The sequence below is a fragment of the Gorilla gorilla genome, chromosome 1, assembly GCF_029281585.2.
Source record: "Gorilla gorilla gorilla isolate KB3781 chromosome 1, NHGRI_mGorGor1-v2.1_pri, whole genome shotgun sequence".
NCBI classification, from domain to species: domain Eukaryota; kingdom Metazoa; phylum Chordata; class Mammalia; order Primates; family Hominidae; genus Gorilla; species Gorilla gorilla.
Genome location: NC_073224.2, coordinates 203,976,332 through 203,999,002, shown reverse-complemented (window position 1 = coordinate 203,999,002; position 22,671 = coordinate 203,976,332). Strand labels below are relative to the sequence as shown.

Genomic DNA, 22,671 nt, shown 5'->3' with positions numbered 1-22,671 from the left:
ATTTAATTTTTTGTAGAGACTAGGTCTTGCTCTGTTGCCTGGGTTGGTTTAAAATTCCCTGGCTCAAGCAGTCCTCCTGCTTCAGCGTCCCAAAGTGCTGGGATTACAGGAGTAAGCCACCATACCCGGCCGAAATATATATATATATTTATTTATTTATTATAAATATATAAATTATAAATAATATATAAATTTATATTATAAATTATAAATTTACAAATATATAATATATATTTATTTTATTTATTTATTTTTTTTGAACCTCGCTCTGTTGCCCACGCTGGAGCACAGTGGTGTGATCTTGGCTCACTGCACCCTCTGCCTCCTGAGTTCAAATGGTTCTCGTGCCTCAGCCTCCCGAGTAGCTGGGATTACAGGCATGCACCACCACACCCAGCTAATTTTGTATTTTTAGTAGAGACAGGGTTTCACCATGTTGGCCAAGCTGGTCTCGAACTCCTGACCTCAAGTGATCAGCCTGCCTCAGCCCCCCAAAGTGCTGGGATTACATGCATGAGCCACTGCGCCTGGCCTTTTTTTTTTTTTTTAATATGTAGAGCTTTAATATGCTTCCAAATTTCAAAAGTATACCAAAACATATACTCAGAATTGTTCTGTCCTTATTTTTTCCAGTCCATTCCCTCCCATCCTTTGAAAGTAACTAGTTTCTTTGTTTCTGGTTCATGCTTCCTGTGTTTCTTTTTGCAGAAGTAAGCAGATATGTGAATATTTTCCTCCTTTCTCACACAAAAGATGTCATAATATTTGTAATTTTTTGTACTTGGCTTTTGTCACTTAATAGTATAGCTTGGAAATTTATTCCATGGCAGTTTCAAGAGATTTTCATCATTCCTTTTTCATAGCTGCATAAATGTTGGAGCATTTAGGGTAGTTTCCAGTATTTTGCAATGACACATAATGCTGGCACGAGTAACTATGTTATTTAAATTTTATCTACAAAAAAAAAATGGTATATTTTAGTCTATTGACTTTTATTTTTGCCATGTTTTCTCTTAGATATTTTTATAAGTTAAATCTAAAATAATTGTATTTATCTTTTTCAACATTTACCAGTTGACTCTTTTCCCATCAACAGGTAGATTTAGACGTTACTTTACCTGGGGAAGGTGGAAAAGATCGACCTTTCAAGGTGTCAATCAAATTTGTCTCTCGGGTGAGTTGGCACCTACTGCATGAAGTACTGACAGGACGGACCTTGCCTGAGCCACTGGAATTAGACAAGCCAATCAGCACTAACCCTGTCCATGCCGTTGATGTGGTGCTACGACATCTGCCCTCCATGAAGTGGGTGCTTCTGCTTTTTTTCTTTTTAGATTTTAAACTCCCAAGAATGAATTGTGCAGGCTTCCCTTGGTTAAACCTTTATTTGTCATATATTTTGATTGTTCAACTGAAATGTTGAACAAGAATAGCATCCATACAAATTCATTGACAGGAGTACGTTACAGAAAATTATCTGGCTTTTGCAAGTAACTATACGTCATTAGCTTAGCTAGTCTCATGAATAATTTTATAGAAAAATATCTCACCCTTTCTCTTAGGATCTAAAAGTCTTAACACATCTATTTTCAGATGTATTTATTTAGTTATCTTGTTTTAAAAGTAATTTCACTGTTTATACAACAATATCAAATTGTGTTGAATTGCTTTTTTTTTAATAACCCTAGGACCTCACATGTGTAGGGTATGCTCCTGTGTGTGAGCACATGTGTACCCGTGTATTTTTTATTGTTTGGTTGGGTTTTTTTAGAGACATGGTCTCACTCTGTCGCCCAGGCTGTAGTGCAGTGGCACAATCATGGTTCACTGCAGCCTCAACCTCCCAGACCTAAGCAATCCTCCTACCTCAGCCTTCTGAGTAGCTGGGACCACAGGTATGCACCATCATGCCTGACTAATTAAAAAAATTTTTTTTTTTTTTTTTTTTTTTTTTGTAGAGATGGAATCTCCCTGTTGCCCAGGCTGGTTTCAAACTCCTGGACTCAAGTAATCCTCTCACCTTAGCCTCCCAAAGTGCTCGGATTACAGGTGTGAGCCCCCACACCTGACTCAGTATGTTTTTTTTTAAAGAAAAATAGTATGTCTTGCAAACACATTTATAGAAATAGCTTTTTGTTCAATAATTATTTACTTGTTAACATTTTTAAGGTCAGAACTGTTAACTTTTTAAAACCTATTTTTAAGAAATTATTTTAAATAAAATTTATTCTTATTTCAACCAACAATTTTGAGAAAGGAAAATTTAAGTAGATTTTCTTCCATTTAGAGTGGATACTTTTTGCTTTCTCAAATTTGGAACATGTTTAGTTTCATATATTCATAACGATAAGCATCATGATGTTAATTGTGCTCTAGTCTCCCCTTCTCTGCAGATTTAAATACTTGCATGAGAAGGAAAGGATTGAACATGCCATTTTAATTTTTGTAGATACACGCCTGTGGGGCGTTCATTTTTCTCCGCTCCAGAAGGATATGACCACCCTCTGGGAGGGGGCAGGGAAGTGTGGTTTGGATTCCATCAGTCTGTTCGGCCTGCCATGTGGAAAATGATGCTTAATATCGATGGTAAGGGAACTAAAGCCATATTCTGTATTGGGTGGTGGATTTCTGTATAATGTGTGTACATAAATTTTATATATAATTATACATACTGGTGTCTCGAAGTAATATTTGGACATGTATTATGATCTACTGGAGAAACCTTTATATTTTTATTACATTCCATTTAGAAAGCCTGTAGAACTTACCTTGGAATGCTGTTAAACATGAAGCAAGCACATGAAGACAGATTTAAAAGCCCTGATGATTATCTGAGCAATCTTCTATTATAACTCACTTTTGCCCTTTTAACTCTAAGCCAACATTTTATTATGAAATATATATTTTAAGAAAGATAATTCTGTTGGGCATGGTGACCCCCAGATGTTATACCCACTGCTGGTCTTAATGTGATGCTAATTGCATTCTTGTTTTTAGGTGTTTTCTTACAAAATATTTTCAAGCTTATGTAAAAGCAGAGAGAGTAGTATGATGAACTACCATATAGGTAGCCATTACTTAGATTGTCAGAATTTTTCTACCTTTGCATAATCCGAGTACATTTGTTCCTCTACAGTAGTGTTTTTAAATCTAATTCCAGACAGCATGTTATTTTATCCCTATTACTTCAATGTGTACCTCTAAAACTATGGATATTTTCTTATAGCAGCAATGACATTTTCATATGTAGGAAAATTATAAACAAGCATTTATTTGTACCCTCTAATACCTGTCCACAATCAGATTTCCCTGATTGTCTGAAATATGCCTTTTTCTTGTTAGCTGGTTCTAATCAGAATCCAAACAAGATCCACACATCACATTTGATTATTGTGCCTTTTGCAATCTAGTAGTCCCATTTCCTTCCCTGTTTTCTTATTTCTTTATGCCATTGACATTTTACAAAAACTCGGTCACTTGTTCTGTAGAATATGTTCAAATCTGATTTTGTCTTTTTGTTTTCTTGTGTTATTACCTTGTTCCTCTATCCCGTTTTTTCTGAAAATGAAAGTTAGCTTAGAAGTTTCATTCCATTCTGGTTCAAAATGCTTAAGTGCTTTATGTCGTGTCATATTAGGAAACACAGTATCTAGTGGTCCCATTTTAGTGATTCAAAAATCAGTCTCTAGGTTCAGAGATTAATCAGTAGATTCAGAGATCTCTCCATTGTAAATTTCTTAATTAACCTTTGAATTGCTAATGTTCTGTTCACTGATCGTTGTGACCCAAATTATTTATTTCACTAGGGATTACGAACTGGTAATTTTTCTGTTATTCTTTTTGCATTAGGTGGAATTTTTCTGTGGAAAAGCTCAGTGTCCTATTGAAAATTCGTAAATGTTTGAAAGCTTTCTTGCTTTCGGGCACAGCAGGATATTCCTTGCTCATCTTATATTTCCTGCCCAGTACCTGAAATTAGACATTCCTCCAAGGATCCCTGGATCCTTCCAGATTAGGGTATAGTTTCCTCATTTTTTCAGCTGCACCTACCATTGTGTAATGTATGATTGAGGAGGGGATATATTTAACCAGTTTTCTTTAGATGTATACTAGGGTTATTTTTAACTGTTTTCTATTTTACATCATTTTATGTATATTAAGATATGTCTGTAAGATAAATTCCTGGAGGTTAGACTGATGAGTTAAGGGCAAATGTATTAATATTTGTAATTTGTATCATTATTGCCAGATTGCACTCCATAGAGATAGTAAATATTTTACATCAATGAATGAGAGTACCAGTTTCCTTATATCTTTGCCACTAGAATCATCAAACTCTTAGATTTTCTTCAATCAGATTTGCAAGAAACAGTTTTCTTGTGTCTTCTTAATTTGTATTTGACTACCTTTTCACAAATATAAGGGCCACTTGTGTTTCTTTTTTAATGAACTGTTAGTTTATATCTTTTGCCCTTTTTTTTCTATTGGATTTTTGGTCTTCTTATTTACTGAGAATGCTTTCTAAGTTAAGGAAGTTAGCTCTTCATCTGTCATGAGTTGCAGATATTTTACCTAGGTTGCTGTTTGTCTTTTGACCTTTGGTATTGTGGAGTTTTTTGTTTTGTTTTTTTTTTTTTGCCATGCAGAAGTTTGTTTGTATGTTGGTGTGTGCACACATACATATATATTGGTCAGTCATTTCTTTTATGACTTTTAATATCTGATAGGACTAGTCCCATTTTTCTCTTTTCAGGGTTTTCCAGGCCATTCTTATGTATAAGCTTTAGAAATTCCTTGTTTAGAGACAGTGAGTGGGAGAGGACAGATTGTTATTTTTATTGAGATCCTATTAGATTTATAAATTAAGTTAGGACATGGCATATTTAAGGTGTTGTCTTTTCTGTCAAAGAATATACTATGTCTTTCTATTTGTTTAAGATTACTTTCATTTTCAAGAGATCTTAAAGCTTCACATAAATTTTGCACATTTCTTTTTTTTTTTCTTTCTTTCTTTTCTTTTTTCTTTCTTTTTTTTGAGACAGAGTTTCGCTCTGGAGTACAATGGAGTGATCTCGGCTCACGGCAACCTCCGCCTCCCAGGTTCAAGCAATTCTCATGCCTCAGCCTCCCAAGCAACTGTGATTACAGGCATGCACCACCACACCCAGCTAATTTTGTATTTTTAGAGAGATGGGGTTTCACCATGTTGGTCAGGCTGGTCTCGAACTCCTGATTTCAGGTGGTCCACCCACCTCAGCCTCCCAGAGTGCTGGGATTACAGGCGTGAGCCACTGCACCCAGGCCATTTCTTGTTATTCCAGGATATTTTCTCCTTTTTGTTGCTATTAAATGGGTTTATAGATACTAACTGGTTATTGCTTATATATATTCAAGCTTTTGATTTCTGTATACTTTCTCTCTTTCTGTGTTATTGAATTCCATTATTGCTTGTGGTATTTTTTCAAGTGATTTTATTGGGGCTTCTAGGTTATAATCATCACCTGCAACTAGTGATAAGTTTACCTCTTCCTTTGAATTTTTATACCTCTAATTTTTTTATCAGATTATATAGACTAATTAGACAGGGTAGGATTAAATAGTAGTGATTAATGTGCGTCCTTTTTCTTTCTTGCTCTAGAAGCATTAAGCATTGTATGTATACATTGTCATATTAAGGAATATCTGTTTCTTATTAAGTACGTTTATCAAGAGTATGTGTTAAATTTTGTCAGATGCCTTTTCAGCATCTATGGAGCTGATGATGTGATATTTCTCTTATTTTTAACAAACATTGAACCAAACCAGGACTCCTAGATTCTTTTAATTGATGCTGGATTCTGTTTGCTAATACTTTCCTTTTATGAATTAACATGCAAAAGTCATTAATCTGCAGCCTTCCCTTTTTGTACAATCTTTGTCAAGTTTTGGTATTATTTCCTAAAAAATGCAGAAGTTTTCCATTTTCTAAAATGTATAACAGTTTTAAAATAGTATTGATATTATCAGCTCTTTTATGATTTCGTAGAATTCCCCTATAAAACCTTGTGACCTGCTGTTTTTTGTTTGGTTTGGTTTGGTTTGCTAGGTAGCTGTTTTAAAACTTCCCTCATTTATTTTGTGAAAATCAGTCTAATAATTTATCGTACAATTAAAAATGACTAAAAATATAATTGGATTGTTGGTAACATAAAGAAAGGATAAATGCTTGAGGTAATTGATACCCCATTTACCCTGATCTGATTATTATGCATTATATGCTTGTATCAAAAGCTCGTGTAACCCATAGATATATACATCTAGTATGTACCCATAAAAATTTTTTTTTAATTTAAAAAAAAAAGTCTGTTCAGGCTGTTTAGGTTCACTTTTGGTAGCTCACATTTTACTGGAAAATTATTTTATTCATATGTAATTTAATTATACAGAGTTTTACAAAGTAGTTTCTATCGTTATTATGATTTTTTTTTTTTTTTTTTTGAGACAGGGTCTTGCTCTGTCACCCAGGCTGGAGTGCAGTGGTGTAATCTTGGCTCACTGCAACCTCCACCTCCCAGGGTAAAGCTATCTTCCCACTACAGCCTCCTGAGCAGCTGGGACTACAGACACATGTTACCACACCTGGCTAATTTTTGTATTTTTTGTAGAGACAAGATTTCACCATGTTGCCCAGGCTGGTCTCAAACTCCTGGTCTCAAGAGATCTGCCTGCCTTGGCCTCCCAAAGTGCTGGGATTACAGGCATGTGCCACCGTGCCCGGCTAGTTTCTATTAGTTTTTGAAATTCTGTGTATTTCTGTGGTTTTCCCAGTTTGTTATTTTGCATATGTATGCTTTGTTCTTTTTACTTTTTTTTCAGGTAGTGAAATTCAGTGGTATTTATTTTTCTCCATCTTTTTCAAGCTTTCAACAATAAGCATCTATTACTTTTTATCAAAAAACTAAAAAAAAGACGGTATGGCATCATAAATATTTATTTTAGAAAACAAAATGTATTTATTGAGTGCTTTCTGATTAAGAACAAAGTATAGTTAATGAATGCTGATTGTTTAATTAAATACTTTAATCCTTAACCTTTTTTCCTATGCCCTGACTTCTTTTTTGGTAACATAGTCTTCCCAATTAATGAATTACTGAAACCTATAATAAAGAATATTTTCTATTATTCTAGCTCAGGTGTATATTTAGTACTTCAACTTAAATACTTGAATCAATGAAATAAAATCTTGATGAACTCTTTCTAGAGAAGTAAGGTACCCAAATTTCTTGACACAATTTTTTTTTGAGTTTCACTGTTGTCACCCAGGCTGGAGTGTAGTGGCTCGATCTCAACTCACTGCAACCTCCGCCTCCCTGGTTCAAGCGATTGTCCTGCCTCAGCCTCCCAAGTAGCTGGGATTACAGATGCACGCCACGACACCCAGCTAATTTTTTTGTATTTTTAGTAGAGATGGGGTTTCACCATGTTGGTCAGGCTGGTCTCGAACTCCTGACCTCAGGTGATCCGCCTCTCTCCGCCTTCCAAAGTGCTGGGATTACAGGCGTGAGCCACCGCACCTGGCCTGAAAGCAATTTTTTTTTTTTTTTATTAACGTTAAACTCACTAGAAAACTCTCAAGAATTGTGTTGAAGATCATTTGAAAATATATCTGCCAACTTCCTCTTCCTTCCTGAAGTGTGTTTACAGACAGAGCAAGTTACAACAGTCTTACTATTCTTTGAGGATAGAGCAGCTTCCTGGGGATTCTGGAGGCTCAGTTTTTTGGTCCGTGATTAGGACACAATACTGATGTTGAGGAAAGTAAGGCCTTGCTGACAATGGGAATTATTCTTAAAAGTTATTTTTCTATCTATTTTAGCTAGATTAGTAACATGTACTTTCATTTTGTTGGTGGAAATATTTAAAACAATTATTTTTCTGGTGATCACTGTTTTAGCCGTATTACAAAGCTTCTAATATGTAGTATTTTTATTATATTCTAGAAACTAGAAATACGTAATATTATTTTCTAGAAACTCCACAAATTTCATTTGTATTTCCTCTATGCTTGAAATATTGTTTGAGAGACTTTTCAAATTTTCAGATTGAAGATCTTTTTGTTTTCTGGATTTGTTGTGAATTTCTATTTCATTGTGTTGTTAAAAAATGTTGTTTGTGGCTGGGCGCGGTGGCTCATGCCTGTAATCCCAGCACTTTAGGAGGCCGAGGTGGGCGGATCACGAGGTCAGGAGATTGAGACCATCCTGGCTAACACGGTGAAACCCCATCTCTACTAAAAATACAAAAAATTAGCTGGGCGTGGTGGCGGGCATCTGTAGTCCCAGCTACTTGGGAGGCTGAGGCAGGAGAATGGCGTGAACCCAGGAGGCGGAGCTTGCAGTGAGCCGAGATCGCGCTGCTGCACTCCAGCCTTGGGACAGAGTGAGACTCCTTCTCAGAAAAAAAAAAATGTGGTTTGTATTTTTCCTTTTAGAGTTTGCAGAGGTATTTTTTGTAGCCCAATATACGGTCAATTTTTGTGATAGTTCTATGGCTATGTGAAAATAAGGTATATTCATATATTAGGTTAGAGTGAAATATCCATCAGAGCTACCAGTTTGATTATGTTGCTTATGTCATTTATTTCCTTAGTTTTGTTTTTTGTTCTCTCAGACTAGGATAAATAAATTTCCTATTATTAATATCTTTCTGTTCTTTTATCTCCTGTAATTTCCATTTTCTGAATGTTGCTACTGTATTATTAGGAGCATATATATTCATATCTGTTTTCGTTATGAATTATAAGCTTCATATAAGTGACTTTCTTTTTGTACTTTTTGACCAAAATTCTACATTATCTAATAAAAGGATTGCACTTCATGCTTTTGTGAACTTTATCCTATCCTTTAACTTTTTTTTTCAGGTATATCTTGATGGCAGCATAGAACGGTTTGCTTTGTGGGTCAGTTTAAAGCTTTTTTTCTGTTTAGTGGATGAATTAAGCCAGATATAGATAGGAAGGACATATCTTTCTATCAAGACACAACCATTGGTCATGGTTTTGTAAAATTATTTTATGCCATTTTTTACGTTTGTATATATTTTGAAACTTTGAGTGTTGTGTTTTCTGTGCTTTTTAAATGGTAGTCCTCATATTAGGAAGATTTTCCCCCCAGTGGTTATCTTTATACTTATACCTTCGTATGATACCTGTCTTCCTCTGTTTTAAAGCAGTCTTTTGTTTCCCTTAATTGAGTAACAGTTACATTAGCTTTATTCTCTTCCCTTCTTTCTACTAGTTTTAGCCAATATAGTATTATTTTATTGCCCTTTATAATTTTATTCTTTCATGTTGCTTAAGTTTTTACTGATTGACTTTCAGCTTTGACTCCTACCTGTTGCACATGAGGTGCAGTCATTGAGCTTATTCTACTTTTTATATATTCCACTCTTAACATTCATTTGTATATATTCATTGATTCGAATTCCTACATTCTTAGACCACGTAACAGTTTCATTCCATTTGTTTTCAATCTTAAATCTGCAATTAAATGTATTGTTGCTCACTGCCAGTCCTTTTGCTGAAATTTTTCTGGTCATTTGTTGGTTTCAGTTTGTCCTCAAGTTCTTTCTTCAAGAAATGCTCATATGAATAAGGCCTGAGTTATCTGTAGCCTTATTCCTGAAGGACTGTTTGGCTAGATGTGGAATTGTTGGCTCACACTTTTTCCTTGAGTACCTTGTAGGTATTTTTCCACTGTCTTCTGGCATTGACTGTTCAATAGAGAAGTATGATGCCAGCTTGATTTTATTTTTCTTAGAAGGAGTGTGCTTTTTTGTGTGTGATTACTGAAAGTATTTCTTCCAAATACCAAATAATTTAGAAATTATTTTATTAAGTGACATCAGTAAAATTACTAGATGTTTTCTTAGTTGACCATTTTGGGTCAGTTTTATATCCATCATTTTATTTACTTTTAAAAAATTTCTATCCTACATGCTTCTTACTGTGCCTTTGGTGTTGTATATTTTTACCATGTGCTCATTGCATTTTAGTCTTCATCTTTTTAATTCTTAAAATTCTTTTTCTTCCATTTCTTTTCTGAGTTCTGCCATGCTTGTTTCACTACAACTCCTGTTGACTGGTTAGTTCCTCCTTGAGTTTCTAAATTTCTGCTCTGAACTTTTTCTTCATAACTGCATTAGGAATTTTTCAATGTGAGTAAAAAGTAGGGTTTTAATTTTCCTCTGCTTTGTGATGATATTGTCTGTTGAGTTTTCTTTGTCAGAGATGTCGCGGTGCCTTTTTACATTTTTTTCTATGGTATTATTGTATGGATACTTACCACTTTTTTGTTGCTTATATTGACATGAGATGAGTTTCCCAAACCATCTGTTAGAAGGGACTTAAGGGTGTTAGGAACATTAGGAACACCTTCGGAGCAAGATAGTTTTCCAGGTTTCTGTGCTCAAGGCCTCTCTCCTCCATTGTTCTGGTGGACTCTTTCTTCAAAATGCAGCCACATCTCCTATGCCTCTCAGTAACTTAAGGGGTTTAAGTAATGTGAACTACCAGCCATGAGTTCCCCAGGTCCTGACTAGTTCTGCTACCAAGGGATGCACCTCCTACCCTTTAAATTGCCTGCCTCAAATGTTAACAATTAAAGAATTTGTGATAGGTATACAGGAGTTTTTTGTACTATTCTTAAAACTTTTCTGTAAGTTCGAAACTACTTCAAAAGAAGAAATTACAAAAGAGCATGCCTCACTTGTAAAAGGGTGGTCCTTTCTGAGATCTGTCACTTCCAAACCACCCTCCACTTATTGTTCTGCCACTTTCTGCACCTCCTTTCCTTACCTCCTTCTGAGAATCCCCCATTTAATCTCAGTTCTAAACATTGTAGTTCCCACTTGGTATAGATTCTTTTCTTTCTGGGAGTAAATATGTGCTATTCCCCCACCAGATTCCTTTATACTTCTTGTCATTCTCTCATGCTCAGATGTGGCTTCTTTTAGTCTCAAGTACTTTGGGTCATATTTACTTATAAGTTGGCATTTTTAGGTTTTTATTATCCCCTAGTTTCACTAAAGATATATGGTATTTTTTGTTTTTAACATTGTTTTTGTTGCTCTGTACAGGTTCTAGGAGAAAGATGGGAAAATTTGGAACTAAACTGCTGTTATGTTCCTACTAGAACTTGAAGTCCAGCTTTGAAAATTATTAAGAAATAATTTCTAGGCTGGGTGTGGTAGCTCACGCCTGTAATCCTAGCACTTTGGGAGGCCAAGGTGGGAGGATCACTTGAGCCTAGGAGTTTGAGACCAGCCTGGGCAACATAGTGAGACCCCATCTCTATTAAAAAATAAAGAAATGATTTCTAAATAACCCCTTGTTTAAAGAAATCACAGAGAAAATTTTGAACTGAAGGACAATGAATACAATACATATCACAACTGGTATGATCAGCTAAAGCAATGCTTAGAGAGAATTTAAAACTTGAAATGCCGATTATAAAAGAAAAAAGCATCAGTGACATAAGCATTCATTCTCAACAAGTTAGAAAAATCACAGAAAATTAAATGCAAAGAGAATAGAAAGAAATAAAAGATAAAAACAAATCAATGAAATAGAAAAAATTTCTCTCTATCCTTTAGATAGGGATACTTCAAAGGTTTTTAAGAAGGATAGTGACATGATCATATTTGTTTTCCAGAAAGAGACCTCTGGCAGCAGTGTGGAGAATAGATAGAGGAGAAAAAACTAATCTGAGAAGCCAGTTAGGAGGCTTTTCAATCACTAGTTCAGGTAAGAGATGGTGATGGTCTAATGTGGGATGGAGAGGAAGGATTAAGCTGAAAAAATAGGTTTAAGAACCATGTCCAGAAAAAAAAACTTTGGGTGTAGTACTGGTACATGGAACGGATTGGAAAAAAATAGACCAGAGCTTTACTAGATTTTTGAAAGAATTGTTTTTGCAAATAAAATACAAGCCTGGCATATCAGTCAAGGTTCAACTAGAGAAGCAGAACCAGTAGGAAGTATAGAGAGAGAGTTTATGCAATTGTAGGGGCTAGCTAGGCAAGTCTGAAATTTTTGGGGCAGGCTGTCAGGAAGGGCAGGGAAATTCAGGCATGGGCTGAAGCAGTTATCTATAAGTGGAATTTCTTGCTCTCAGGGAAGCTTCAGCCCTACTTTTAAGACCTTTCACCTAATTGAATCAGGCCCATCCACATTATTCAGGATAATCTCCATTACTTAAAGTCAACAGATTATGGATTTTAATTACATCTACAAAATACCTTCATAGCAACACCTAGATTAGTGTTTGATTAAACAAATGGCAGCTGGTAGCCTAGCAAGTTAACACATTAAAAACAACACCTGCCATGATGGCTTACACTTGTAATCCCAGCACTTTGGGAGGCCAAAGCGGGAGGATCACTTGAGATCAGGAGTTTGAGATCAGGCTGAACAACATAGTGAGACCTGATCTCTACCGAAAAAAAAAAAAAAAAGAAAAAGAAAAAAATTAGCTAGGTGTGGTGCGTACTTGTAGTCCCAGCTGCTAGGAAGGCTGAGATGGGAGGGTGGCTTGAGCCCAGGATATCAAGGCTGTGGTGAGCCATGATTGCGCCACTGCATTCCAGCAGTGACAAAGCAAGGCCCCATCTCAAAAATAAATAAAAAGAAAACCCTCCACTCCTGGTCTGAAATTTTCTGTGATTATTCAGCCCTTGAAACAACTTTCAGGTACAGTGACTGCCATAATGTAAACTGGCTCCCAAGAAGGTCATACTCTCCAATGTACATTCAGAGTACTGACTCTGAGTTTTCTGCCAGGTATGAATGGTGGTACTGTCAACTGAATATGGAGGTAGATCTGCTATTGCTGGTTAGTTGGCAGTATATACCATGTATCAATGTTAACATGTCCAAAGCTTGAGGATTCTATGGAACATATAGATAGACATATCTAGTGTATATTTAGGAATTTAGGTATGAAAATCTATAATGGTGGGAGCTGAAAGTAAGAGTGTTGGGACTCTTCAGTACGTAAATCCATATTTGAAACTATAGAAGTGGAAAAACTCTTTAGGAATAGTATTTAGATTGAAACAGGAAAGAGGAGGATAAAGCCGTCGAGGAATACTAGCATTTAAGAAAGAAAGAACTAGTGAGCAAGTAATGATTATACAAGGCAATATGAGACACCAAATATGATGTCAAAAGAGCCAAGAGGGGAAACATATCCAAAAAATAAATGAGCTGGGCACAGGGGCTCACGCCTGTAGTCCCAGCTACTTGGGAGGCTAAGGCAGGAGGATAGCCTAAGCCCCAGGAGTTGCAGGCTGCAGTGAGCTGTAATTGAGCCACTATACTCCAGCCTGGGCAACAGAGTGAGACCCCTATCTCTAAAAAAAGAAACAAAAAGTAGATGATTTCACAGTTAAACAATGAGAGCTTTTTCAATAAAATCAAGAGACAAGGATATCAGTGCTATGATTTTTAGTCACTATTGTGTTTGCTAACTTCTGTTCTTCTTACAGGTTTCAGTCTACATGTTACTTCCTTGAGAAGCAGTGTTTGACACCCTTCTCCCCCAATCCAGCCATCCCCCAAGTCTGAGTTAGGTATTTCTCTTCTGTATTCCCATAGCACAGTGTAATTCCCCTATAATAGCATGTATCACCTTGAATTATGAGTGTTTATTGTTCTGTCTCTCCTATTAGAACGAAAGCTCCATGAAGGGATTGTCATTTTATTCACCAGTGTACCCTCTATGCCCAGCACAACTTTTGGTCATATTAAACAAAGAATGAATAAATAAATCCAAGAGCATAAGAGGAGGAGCATCAAATGAGCCTGAAAAGTTAGAGAAATATTTGTAGTAGTATGTGATATCTTAGCTGAGCTTTAACAAGTATAATGAGATCAAGAGTTTGGATTGAAAATGAGGTACTCAGGAATAAACGATTTCTGAGGTCTCTAAGATATTATAAAACTTTATTGAAAGATCTAAGAAAATTTAATGAAACACATTATCCTTATTAATCTATAAATGTAGTTTTAATTAAAATTCCAATAGGGGGCCAGGTACGGTGGGTATGCCAGTATTTCCAGCACATTGGGAGGCCAAGGTGGGAGGATTGCTTGAGCCTGGGAGTTCTGACCAACATGGTGAAACCCTATTGCTAAAAAAAGACAAAAAAATTAGCCAGGCATAGAGGTGTGTGACTGTAGTCCCAGCTACTCAAGAGGCTCAGTTGGGAGAATCGCTTGAGCCCAGAAGTCGAGGCTGCAGTGAACTGTGATCTCACCACTGTACTCCAGCCTGGGCAACAGAATTAGAACCTGTCTCCAAAAACATAAATAAAATAAAATTCCAATAGGGTATAGTATAACACTTGATAAGTCGATATTAAGATTTATATGGAAGAATAAGTGACTAAGAAAAACCAATAGAATTTTAAAGAAAAATAAAGCAGAAATTGCCCTACTTCCTATAAAACTGTAACAGTTATACCACATGGCTTCAGGTGCAGGAACAGGCAGATTAATGAAGCAGAGTCTAGAAACGAGCCACATATGTGTTTATGGAAACTGTAAATATCTGATGTAGTGTTTCAGATCAGTAGGGAAAGAGTAGAATATTTAATAAATTGTGTTTACACAGTTAACTTTAAAAAAATTAGATCCATCTTACATTAGACACAAAATTTATTTCTAGGTGAATTATATCCCAAATATGAAAAGCAAATCTTCAAAATTCTTTTAGGATAAAAATGAGAGAATATTCCTAACACCAAACAAAGTACAAAGTATAAACTGCAAAGGAAAATACTGATAAACTTGACCAAAATTTAAAACTTGTGTATTGCAAAAGAAACAATAAAGTTAAAAACATTAGAAAATTTGTAACTCATATAACTGAGAACTTTACAAAATATAAGAACAGATAAATTGAAAAATAGGTAGTTCTCAAAATAGGAAATGCATATAGCCAGTAAACACATGAAAAGATTCTCATTCATTAATAATCAAGAACTTGCAAGTGAAATCAGTGTTACCATTTTGTACGCATCAGATTTGTAAAATTAAAAAGCCTTATGATTTGCAAAAAGTGCAAGGTGAAAAGAAAAATCTTATGAAATACCAAATGTTGGTGAGGATGAAGTAAAAGGAACTCTCACACATTGTTTGTAGAAGTACCATTTGGTACAACTACCCCGGAGAGCAATTCTCAACTAGAAGAGATGAAGTAAAGATGAAATTGCATAACTTAAAACCCATAAAGAGGTATCTTACATGTGTGCTTGAAACATTATATGTAATAGCAGAAAATTGGAAACAGCCTAAATTCCTGTCAGTAGCAGAATGAATAAACAGCACATAAATAGTTACATAATATTGTGGTGTACTACATAACAGTTAAATAAATGAACCAGATCTATATGTATCAATGTGAATTATTAAAATAATGTTGTACCCAGACATCATGGCTCATGCCTGTAATCCCAGCACTTTGGGAGGCAGAGGCCTTCGGATCATATGAGGCCAGGAGTTCAAGACCAGCCTGGCCTACGTGTAAAACCCCATCTCTACGAAAAATACAAACATTAGCCAGGTGTGGTAGTGCACGTCTATAATCCCAGCTACTTGGGGGTTGAGGCATGAGAATCACTTGAACCCAGGAGGTGGAGGTTGCAGTGAGCTGAGATCACACCTCTGTACTCCAGCCTAGGCAACAGACTGAGACTCTGCCTCAAAAAAGAAAAAAGAAAAAAAAAATGGGCTGGGCCTAGTGGCTCAGACCTGTAATCCCAGCACTTTGGGAGGCCAAGGTGGGTGGATCACTTGAGGTCAGGAGTTCGAGACCAGCCTGGCCAACATGGCTTAACCCTGTCTCTACTAAACATACAGAAATTAACCAGGCGTGATGGTGCACGTCTGTAATCCCAGCTACTTACGAGGCTGAGGCAGGAGAATCACTTGAACCCAGAAGGCAGAAGTTGCAGTGAGCTGAGATTGCACCACTGTATTCCAGCCTGGGTGACAGAGTAAGACTCCGTCTCAAAAAAAAAAAAAAAAAAAGGAAAGAAAATTTTGGGGGTGAGTAAACAGCAAAAGGGGCCAGGCACAGTGGCTCATGCCTGTAACCCTAGCACTTCAGGAGGCCAAGGCGGGTGGATCACTTGAGGTCAGGAGTTCAAGACTAGCCTGGCCATCATGGTGAAACCCCATCTCTACTAAAAATATAAAAATCAGCCAGACGTGGTGGCACGCACCTGTAGTCCCAGCTACTTGGGAGGCTGAGGCAGGAGAATCAGTTGAACCCAGGAGGCAGAGGTTGCAGCGAGCCGAGATCATGCCACTGCGCTCCAGCCTGGGCGACAGAGCAAGATTCTGTCTCAGAAAAAAAAAAAAATTAGCCTGGCATGGTGGCGTGTGCCTGTAATCCCAGCTACTAGGGAGGCTGAGGCAGGAGAATTTCTTGAACCCAGGAGACGGAGGTTGCAGTGAGCCGAGATCACGCCACTGCACTCCAGCCTGGGCAACAGAGTAAGACTCTGTTTCAAAAAAAAAGCAAAAGGATATGTTATTATTTATATAAACTTAGAACAAATGTATGTACTAGGTACATACAAATAAAGTAAAATTATAAAACAGATGGGACAAATACACACCAATTTCAAGATTTTGGATCCTTTTAGGAAGAAAAAAGAGAAATGGAATAAGGTGCCTGGGTTGGGAGAAGAGATAGACCAAAAAGATTTAAGAAAAATGTGAGAGTATGTTTATGTGAGCAAAGTATAACTTGTGCCATTGGGAGGCAAAAAAATAAGATTGATTAAAAAAAAAAAAAAGACATATGGGCCAGGCGTGGTAGCTCACACCTGTAATCCCAGCACTTTGGAAGGCTGAGGTGGGCAGATCACGAGGTCAGGAGTTCGAGACCAGCCTGACCAACATGGTGAAACCCCGTCTCTACTAAAAATACAAAAATCAGCTGGGCATGGTGGCGCACACCTGTAATCCCAGCTACTCAGGAGGCTAAGGCAGGAGAATCGCTTGAACCTGGGAGGCAGAGGTTGCAGTGAGCTGAGATCTTGCCACTGTACTCCAGCCTGGGTGACAGAGCAAGACTCTGTCTCGAAGAAAAAAAAGAAAAAGACCTATGGTAACTTAATGAAATGGAAATAAAGCCTAACATTTGAAGTTGGTTTATTTTTCCCCCAGCTAATTTATTCAGGTATGATTAACAAGTAAAAGTTACATGTATTTGAGGTATACAATGTGATTTTTGATAATACATATGCATTGTGAAATGATTACCACAATCAAGCTAATGAATATAACAATCACCTCATAGGTATGTGAGAGACATAAGAACATGAAATTTACTCTCAGCGTATTTCAAGTATACAATAATAATTATAGTCACCATGCGGTACATTAGGTTTCCAGAACTTACTCATCTTATAACTGAAAGTTTATACACTTTGACCAACATCTCACCATTTGCCTCAGCCCTCAGCCCTGGGTAACTACCATTCTAACCTCTGTTTCTGTGAGTTGAGCTTTCTTAGATTCCACATGTGAGATCATACAGTATTTGTCTTTCTGTGTCTTGCTTATTTTATTTAACATAATATCCTCCAGGTTCATCCATGTTGTCACAAATGACAAGACTTCCTTCTTTTAAAGGCTAAATAATATTCCATTTTATGTATATACCACATTCTTTTTATCCATTTGTCTGTCAGTGGTCGCTTAGGTTGTTTCCATATCTTGGCTGTTGTGAATAATGCTGCAGTGAACATGGGAGTGCAGGGGTCTCCTTGAGATAGTGATTTTATTTACTTCGCATGTAGTCCCTGAAGTGGGATTGCTAGATCATATAGTAGTTCTATTTTTAATTTTTTGAGGAACCTCCATACTGTTTTCCATAAAGGCTGCAACAAGGGTTTATTAATTGCCAATAAAATGCTATGAAAAATAATGAGAAATATTGCACTGACCATCTTACTTGCTTACATTTCCATTTTGCTTTTGCGTGATTTTGATTTTGCAAGCCTTGTACGTGGTATATGCACTGAACTAAACAGCCTTTATTGAACTTGAAATCAGCTGGAGAAGACTGGTAATTGAGCACTATAATAAGTACTGTAAAGGAAAATACCAAGTGCAATGGAAGCATAAAAGGGAGGGATCCATTGTAGTCTCACTGGTTGAGGGATGTTTCCCTCAGGAAATGACAGATGGGAGCTAGGTGAAATTGGTGATGGAAATAAGCATGGAAGAGTACTCTAAGAAAGGGAGCAATTCTCTCTAATTGTGTGATTGGTCTTGAGAATGATTGTTCTATTGGCATTTAATAGCCTAACTTTCAACTATGTAATTAAACTTACTGTATTTTACCAATCTAAGACTCAAAATTTTTTGTTTACATTTCAACATCTCTGAAATTGGGAGATATCTTACAATTGATCGTTTGTCACAGTTCAGTTGGCAGGTTTCTTTTTAAAGAATACATAAAATACTGGTGCACCTTACCATCAATGGCATCTTAGATTTGATGAAATGAAGAATATTTCTTTAGCTTGTTTTGAGGCCAGCCCATTTGCAACTTGCATTTTATTATTGTAATTCACAGATTTTAAGACCATCATAGTGGCTGGGCATGGTAGCTTATACCTGTAATCCTAGCATTTTTGGGAGGTTGAGGTGGGTGGATTGCTTGAGTTCAGGAGTTTGAGACCAGTCTGGGCAAGATGGTGAAACCCTGTCTCTACAAAAAATATAAAAATTAGCCAGGCGTGATAGCGTGAGCTTGTAATCCCGGCTACTCGGGAGGTTGAGGTGGGAGAATCACTTGAGCCGGGAGGTGGAGGTTCCAGTGAGCCATGATCTCACCACTGTACTCCAGCCTGGGTGACAGAACAAGACCCTGTCTCAAAAAAAATAAAAAGACCATCATAGTGAATCTGATGTTTGTTAGTTATATCTCCCTTAAGATGTTATTTACCTCTTACTATGTACCAGATAGAATGCTAAGCATTTTATATTAATTATTAATATTACAGTGTTGCATGTAAATTCCACCACAGTTGTATAAGTTGGTAGTATCATCAACTGAAGTTTAGAGACAGAAAGTCACATAGTTTATATTTAAAGCGGGAGAAGTTCAACTCTTCTGACTCCAGTGCTTATACCTTTAACATAGCTCTGTACTGCATCCCTTAAGAAGCAAGATCCCTGGCAGGCAAATCTCAGATCTTAGGCACATTAGTTAAATTTATTTTTGTGGCCAGGCACGGTGGCTCACGCCTGTAATCCCAGCACTTTGGGAGGCCAAGGAGGGTGGATCACAAGGTCAGGAGATCAAGACCATCCTGGCTAACACGGTGAAACCCCGTCTCTACTAAAAATATAAAAAATTAGCTGGGCGTGGTGGCAGGCGCCTGTAGTCCCAGCTACTCGGGAGGCTGAGGCAGGAGAATGGCGTGAACCCGGGAGGCAGAGCTTGCAGTCAGCCAAGATTGCGCCACTGCACTCCAGCCTGGGCGACAGAGACTCCATCTCAAAAAGAAAAAATTTTATTTTTGTTTACTGTTACTTTTCAGTAAAATGTAGCTGTCCGTAAAACATTCACTATCCCATTTTGCTTTTAGTAAAAAGTAGTCAGAATATGTTAATGGTTGTAGAATTTAATAATTTTATTTCTGCAAAGTAGTTAGAAGTTTACACTGCTGCTTTTGCAAGGAAAACAGATTTCTAGTAAATAAAAATTTCTAGTAAATAAAAAATTCTAGTAAATTTATTAATCACAGTATTAGTGTTGCTTACTTTATGTATTTGTCTTGAGTTCAGGTATAAGATTGCTAAGATTGAGAAATAATTTGATTTTATAATATTCAAATTAATCCTTTCAGAGGTAGATCAAAGCAGAACTTTTCTTTGGGGTGGAATGAGAGTTATCAGCTGATTCAGGCATCTGGGCAAGAACTTTAGCAACATGAGGTCAAACAAGACCAACTAAAGATATCTGGATCAGGCTTACCCAGGCGGGCTATCTTCACATTAGAAAAACAGTATAAGGCCGGGCACGGTGGCTCACGCCTGTAATTCTATCACTTTAGGAGGCCGAGGTGGGCAGATTGCCTGAGCTCAGGAGTTCAAGACCAGCCTGGCCAACACAGTGAAACCCCGTCTCTACTAAAATACAAAAAATTAGCCGGGCATAGTGGTGTGCATCTGTAGTCCCAGCTACTCGGGAGGCTGAGACAGGAGAACCCAGGAGGCGGAGGTTGCAGTGAGCCAAGATTGCGCCACTGCACCCAGCCTGGGCGACAGAGTGAGACTCCATCTCCAAAAACAAAAACAGTAATGGCTGCAGGAATCTGAGTGACAGTCTTCATGAGATCTGTCTCTTGATTCTCACTGTTTCAGTCTGGTTGAGGTATGCCCTTTGTGTTTGGTGCGCAGCTGTCTTCTTGAGATCACACTTTACTGTTGCCCTGGGAATTCCTTTTGTCTTTGTTCTATAATCTTATTTCTTTTTAAAAAATTTTCAGAATCTTCATGAGAATAGGGTACCTGGGGAGCAAATTTTATATATATATATGTATTATATATATATATATATAAAATATATATAATATATATCTATATATTAGAAAATGTATTTATCAGCAAACTTAAAATGATAGTTTAGCTCTCTCTGTGGTGGAAATAATTTTTCTTCAGAAATTCGAAAGCATCACTCCATTTTTAAAATAGCTGTATTGACGTTTAATTTACATACCATAAAATTCACACGTTTTATTTCCTAAGTGTTATCTTTCATAGCATGCTATTCTTGTTTCACAGATGCAGTATCCTCTCTTAGCTCTCTGAGCATAATTTATTTTGGAGTTCTTCCTGTACATGCTTATGCTTCCCCCAAATTCCTTTTTGTTTGTTTTGATCTCTGTCTTCCATTTTGGAGGCTTTCATCCAATATCTAGTATTCTTGATTACTGTCTATTCAGTGTTAATCTAAAAACATTGAATGCTCTGAAGGCATGGATAGGGTTTGTTGACTCTGAGCCTCATCATAGGGTGATTTCAGAGGGCTTAGGTTGGGGAATCTACAATGTTAGGATCCTTAGGTCTCTTCTCTTGGCTGGTCAGGTTGTCCAAAGGTGAGTCTTCTAAACTCCTGCCTAAAGGATAGCAGTGTGGTTGCCTGCATTCTGGAAGCCTAGTTGGGCGTTCTAGCTGGGGGAACTTCTGTATTCAGCATTTAATATGTTAAAGTCATTTAATCTCTTGTTTTTGGTACAATCTTGTGCTCTCACCTGTGTCTGGCATCCTTCTTCCAGGGAGCGTTTGTTGTATCTCTTCCAGTTAGTATGCCTGCAGATCTGTGCAAGGATGAACAAGAGGCAGCTGTTCATCAATGTGAGCTAGACAGAGGATATAGGACTCTACCTGCTTCTCAGACTGCTTTTCTCTTTATTTTTCTGCATCACTCCCATCCTTTTATCACCAACTTGCTCACTTGCTTTTCATCTTTCAGAATGTTGATATATCCCCTGTTCTGTTCTCCTTCTAGGTTTGTACCTTAAATTTTTTTAAATTCATAGTTACAGTGGAGTTTGAGAAAGGAATGAAATGAAGAATGATAATAGATGCTCATTGTTAATCTGCCATCTTAACCCAGAATCTATTATTAAAGGGCGGGGGCTTTGTCTGGTTTATCTTTAAATTTCAACCCATAAAGGAATCTGTGACATAGTATATACTTAATAAATGTTTGGATGGTTAAGTCTTATTTTATATCTGTGTTAGTTATCTACCACTGCATATCAGATTATTCCAAAATGTAGTGACTCAAAACAATAAACTATCTCACACATTTTCTATGAGTTAGGAGTGACTTCGATGGTTCTAATTCATGAGGCTGCATTCATCTCAAGTCCTTACAGGGCCTGGGGGGATTCACTTCCAGTAGGACTCACTTAATTGGTAACAACTTAGTTCTGGAGGCCTCAGTTCCTTGCCATGTGGACCTCTCTATAAGGCTGGGTAAGTATCCTCACAACATTGTGGCTGGCTTCCTCCAGAGCAGGAATGCATGAGAGAGCAAGGCGGAGGATATAATAACATTAAGACCTAGCATTGAAAGTTACATTCTTTTATTTTTATAATACCCTATTGGTTACTCAGATTACTTAATATTCAGTATGGGAAGGGACTGTACAAAGCTGTGAGTCCCATATGTCAAGACTCATTGGGGACCATCTCAAAGGCTGGCTACCACAGTTTCTGACTTAAGCTAGAAATAGAAGAGCATATTAAATCCAAAGTAAGCAGAAAGTAAGAAATAATAAAGATTAGAGCAAAATTTAATTTAAAAACTGTACAGAATATCAATGAAGCCAACTGTTGGTTGTTTAAAAAAATTAGTAGGATTAATAAACTCCTAGCAAGACTAATCGGGAAATTAGGAAAAAGCAGATTACCAGTATCAGGAATGAAGTGGGGGTATCACTAAAGATTCTTCAGAATTGAAAGATTAATAAGGGAATGGTATGAACAACTTTATGCCAATTAATTTGGTAGGTGAAACAAATTCCTTGACAAGCCACAGCTTTACCAAAATTGACTCGAAAAAGAAGCCTGAATAGCCCTGTATCAAAGAAATTGAA

General features: G+C 37.0%; 1 protein-coding gene across 5 annotated transcripts in view; it reads left to right on the top strand.

Annotated features, from left to right (window-relative positions):
• The window catches only part of AGO3 (argonaute RISC catalytic component 3), a 136,381-nt gene that overhangs the window by 39,923 nt on the left and 73,787 nt on the right, over positions 1–22,671 (top strand). For 4 of the 5 annotated variants that reach the window (XR_010131654.1, XM_019015255.4, XM_055391638.2 and 1 more), the window contains 2 exons: positions 1,097–1,305; positions 2,450–2,586. Coding sequence is in view for 3 of the 5 variants with exons in the window: in XM_019015255.4 (XP_018870800.1) it covers positions 1,097–1,305; positions 2,450–2,586 (346 nt within the window). In the remaining 2 variants the exon portion in view is untranslated. Of the gene's footprint in view, positions 1–1,096; positions 1,306–2,449; positions 2,587–11,767; positions 11,783–13,524; positions 13,604–22,671 lie in introns of those variants that run through there. The other variant, XM_063700437.1, reaches the window with a different exon arrangement.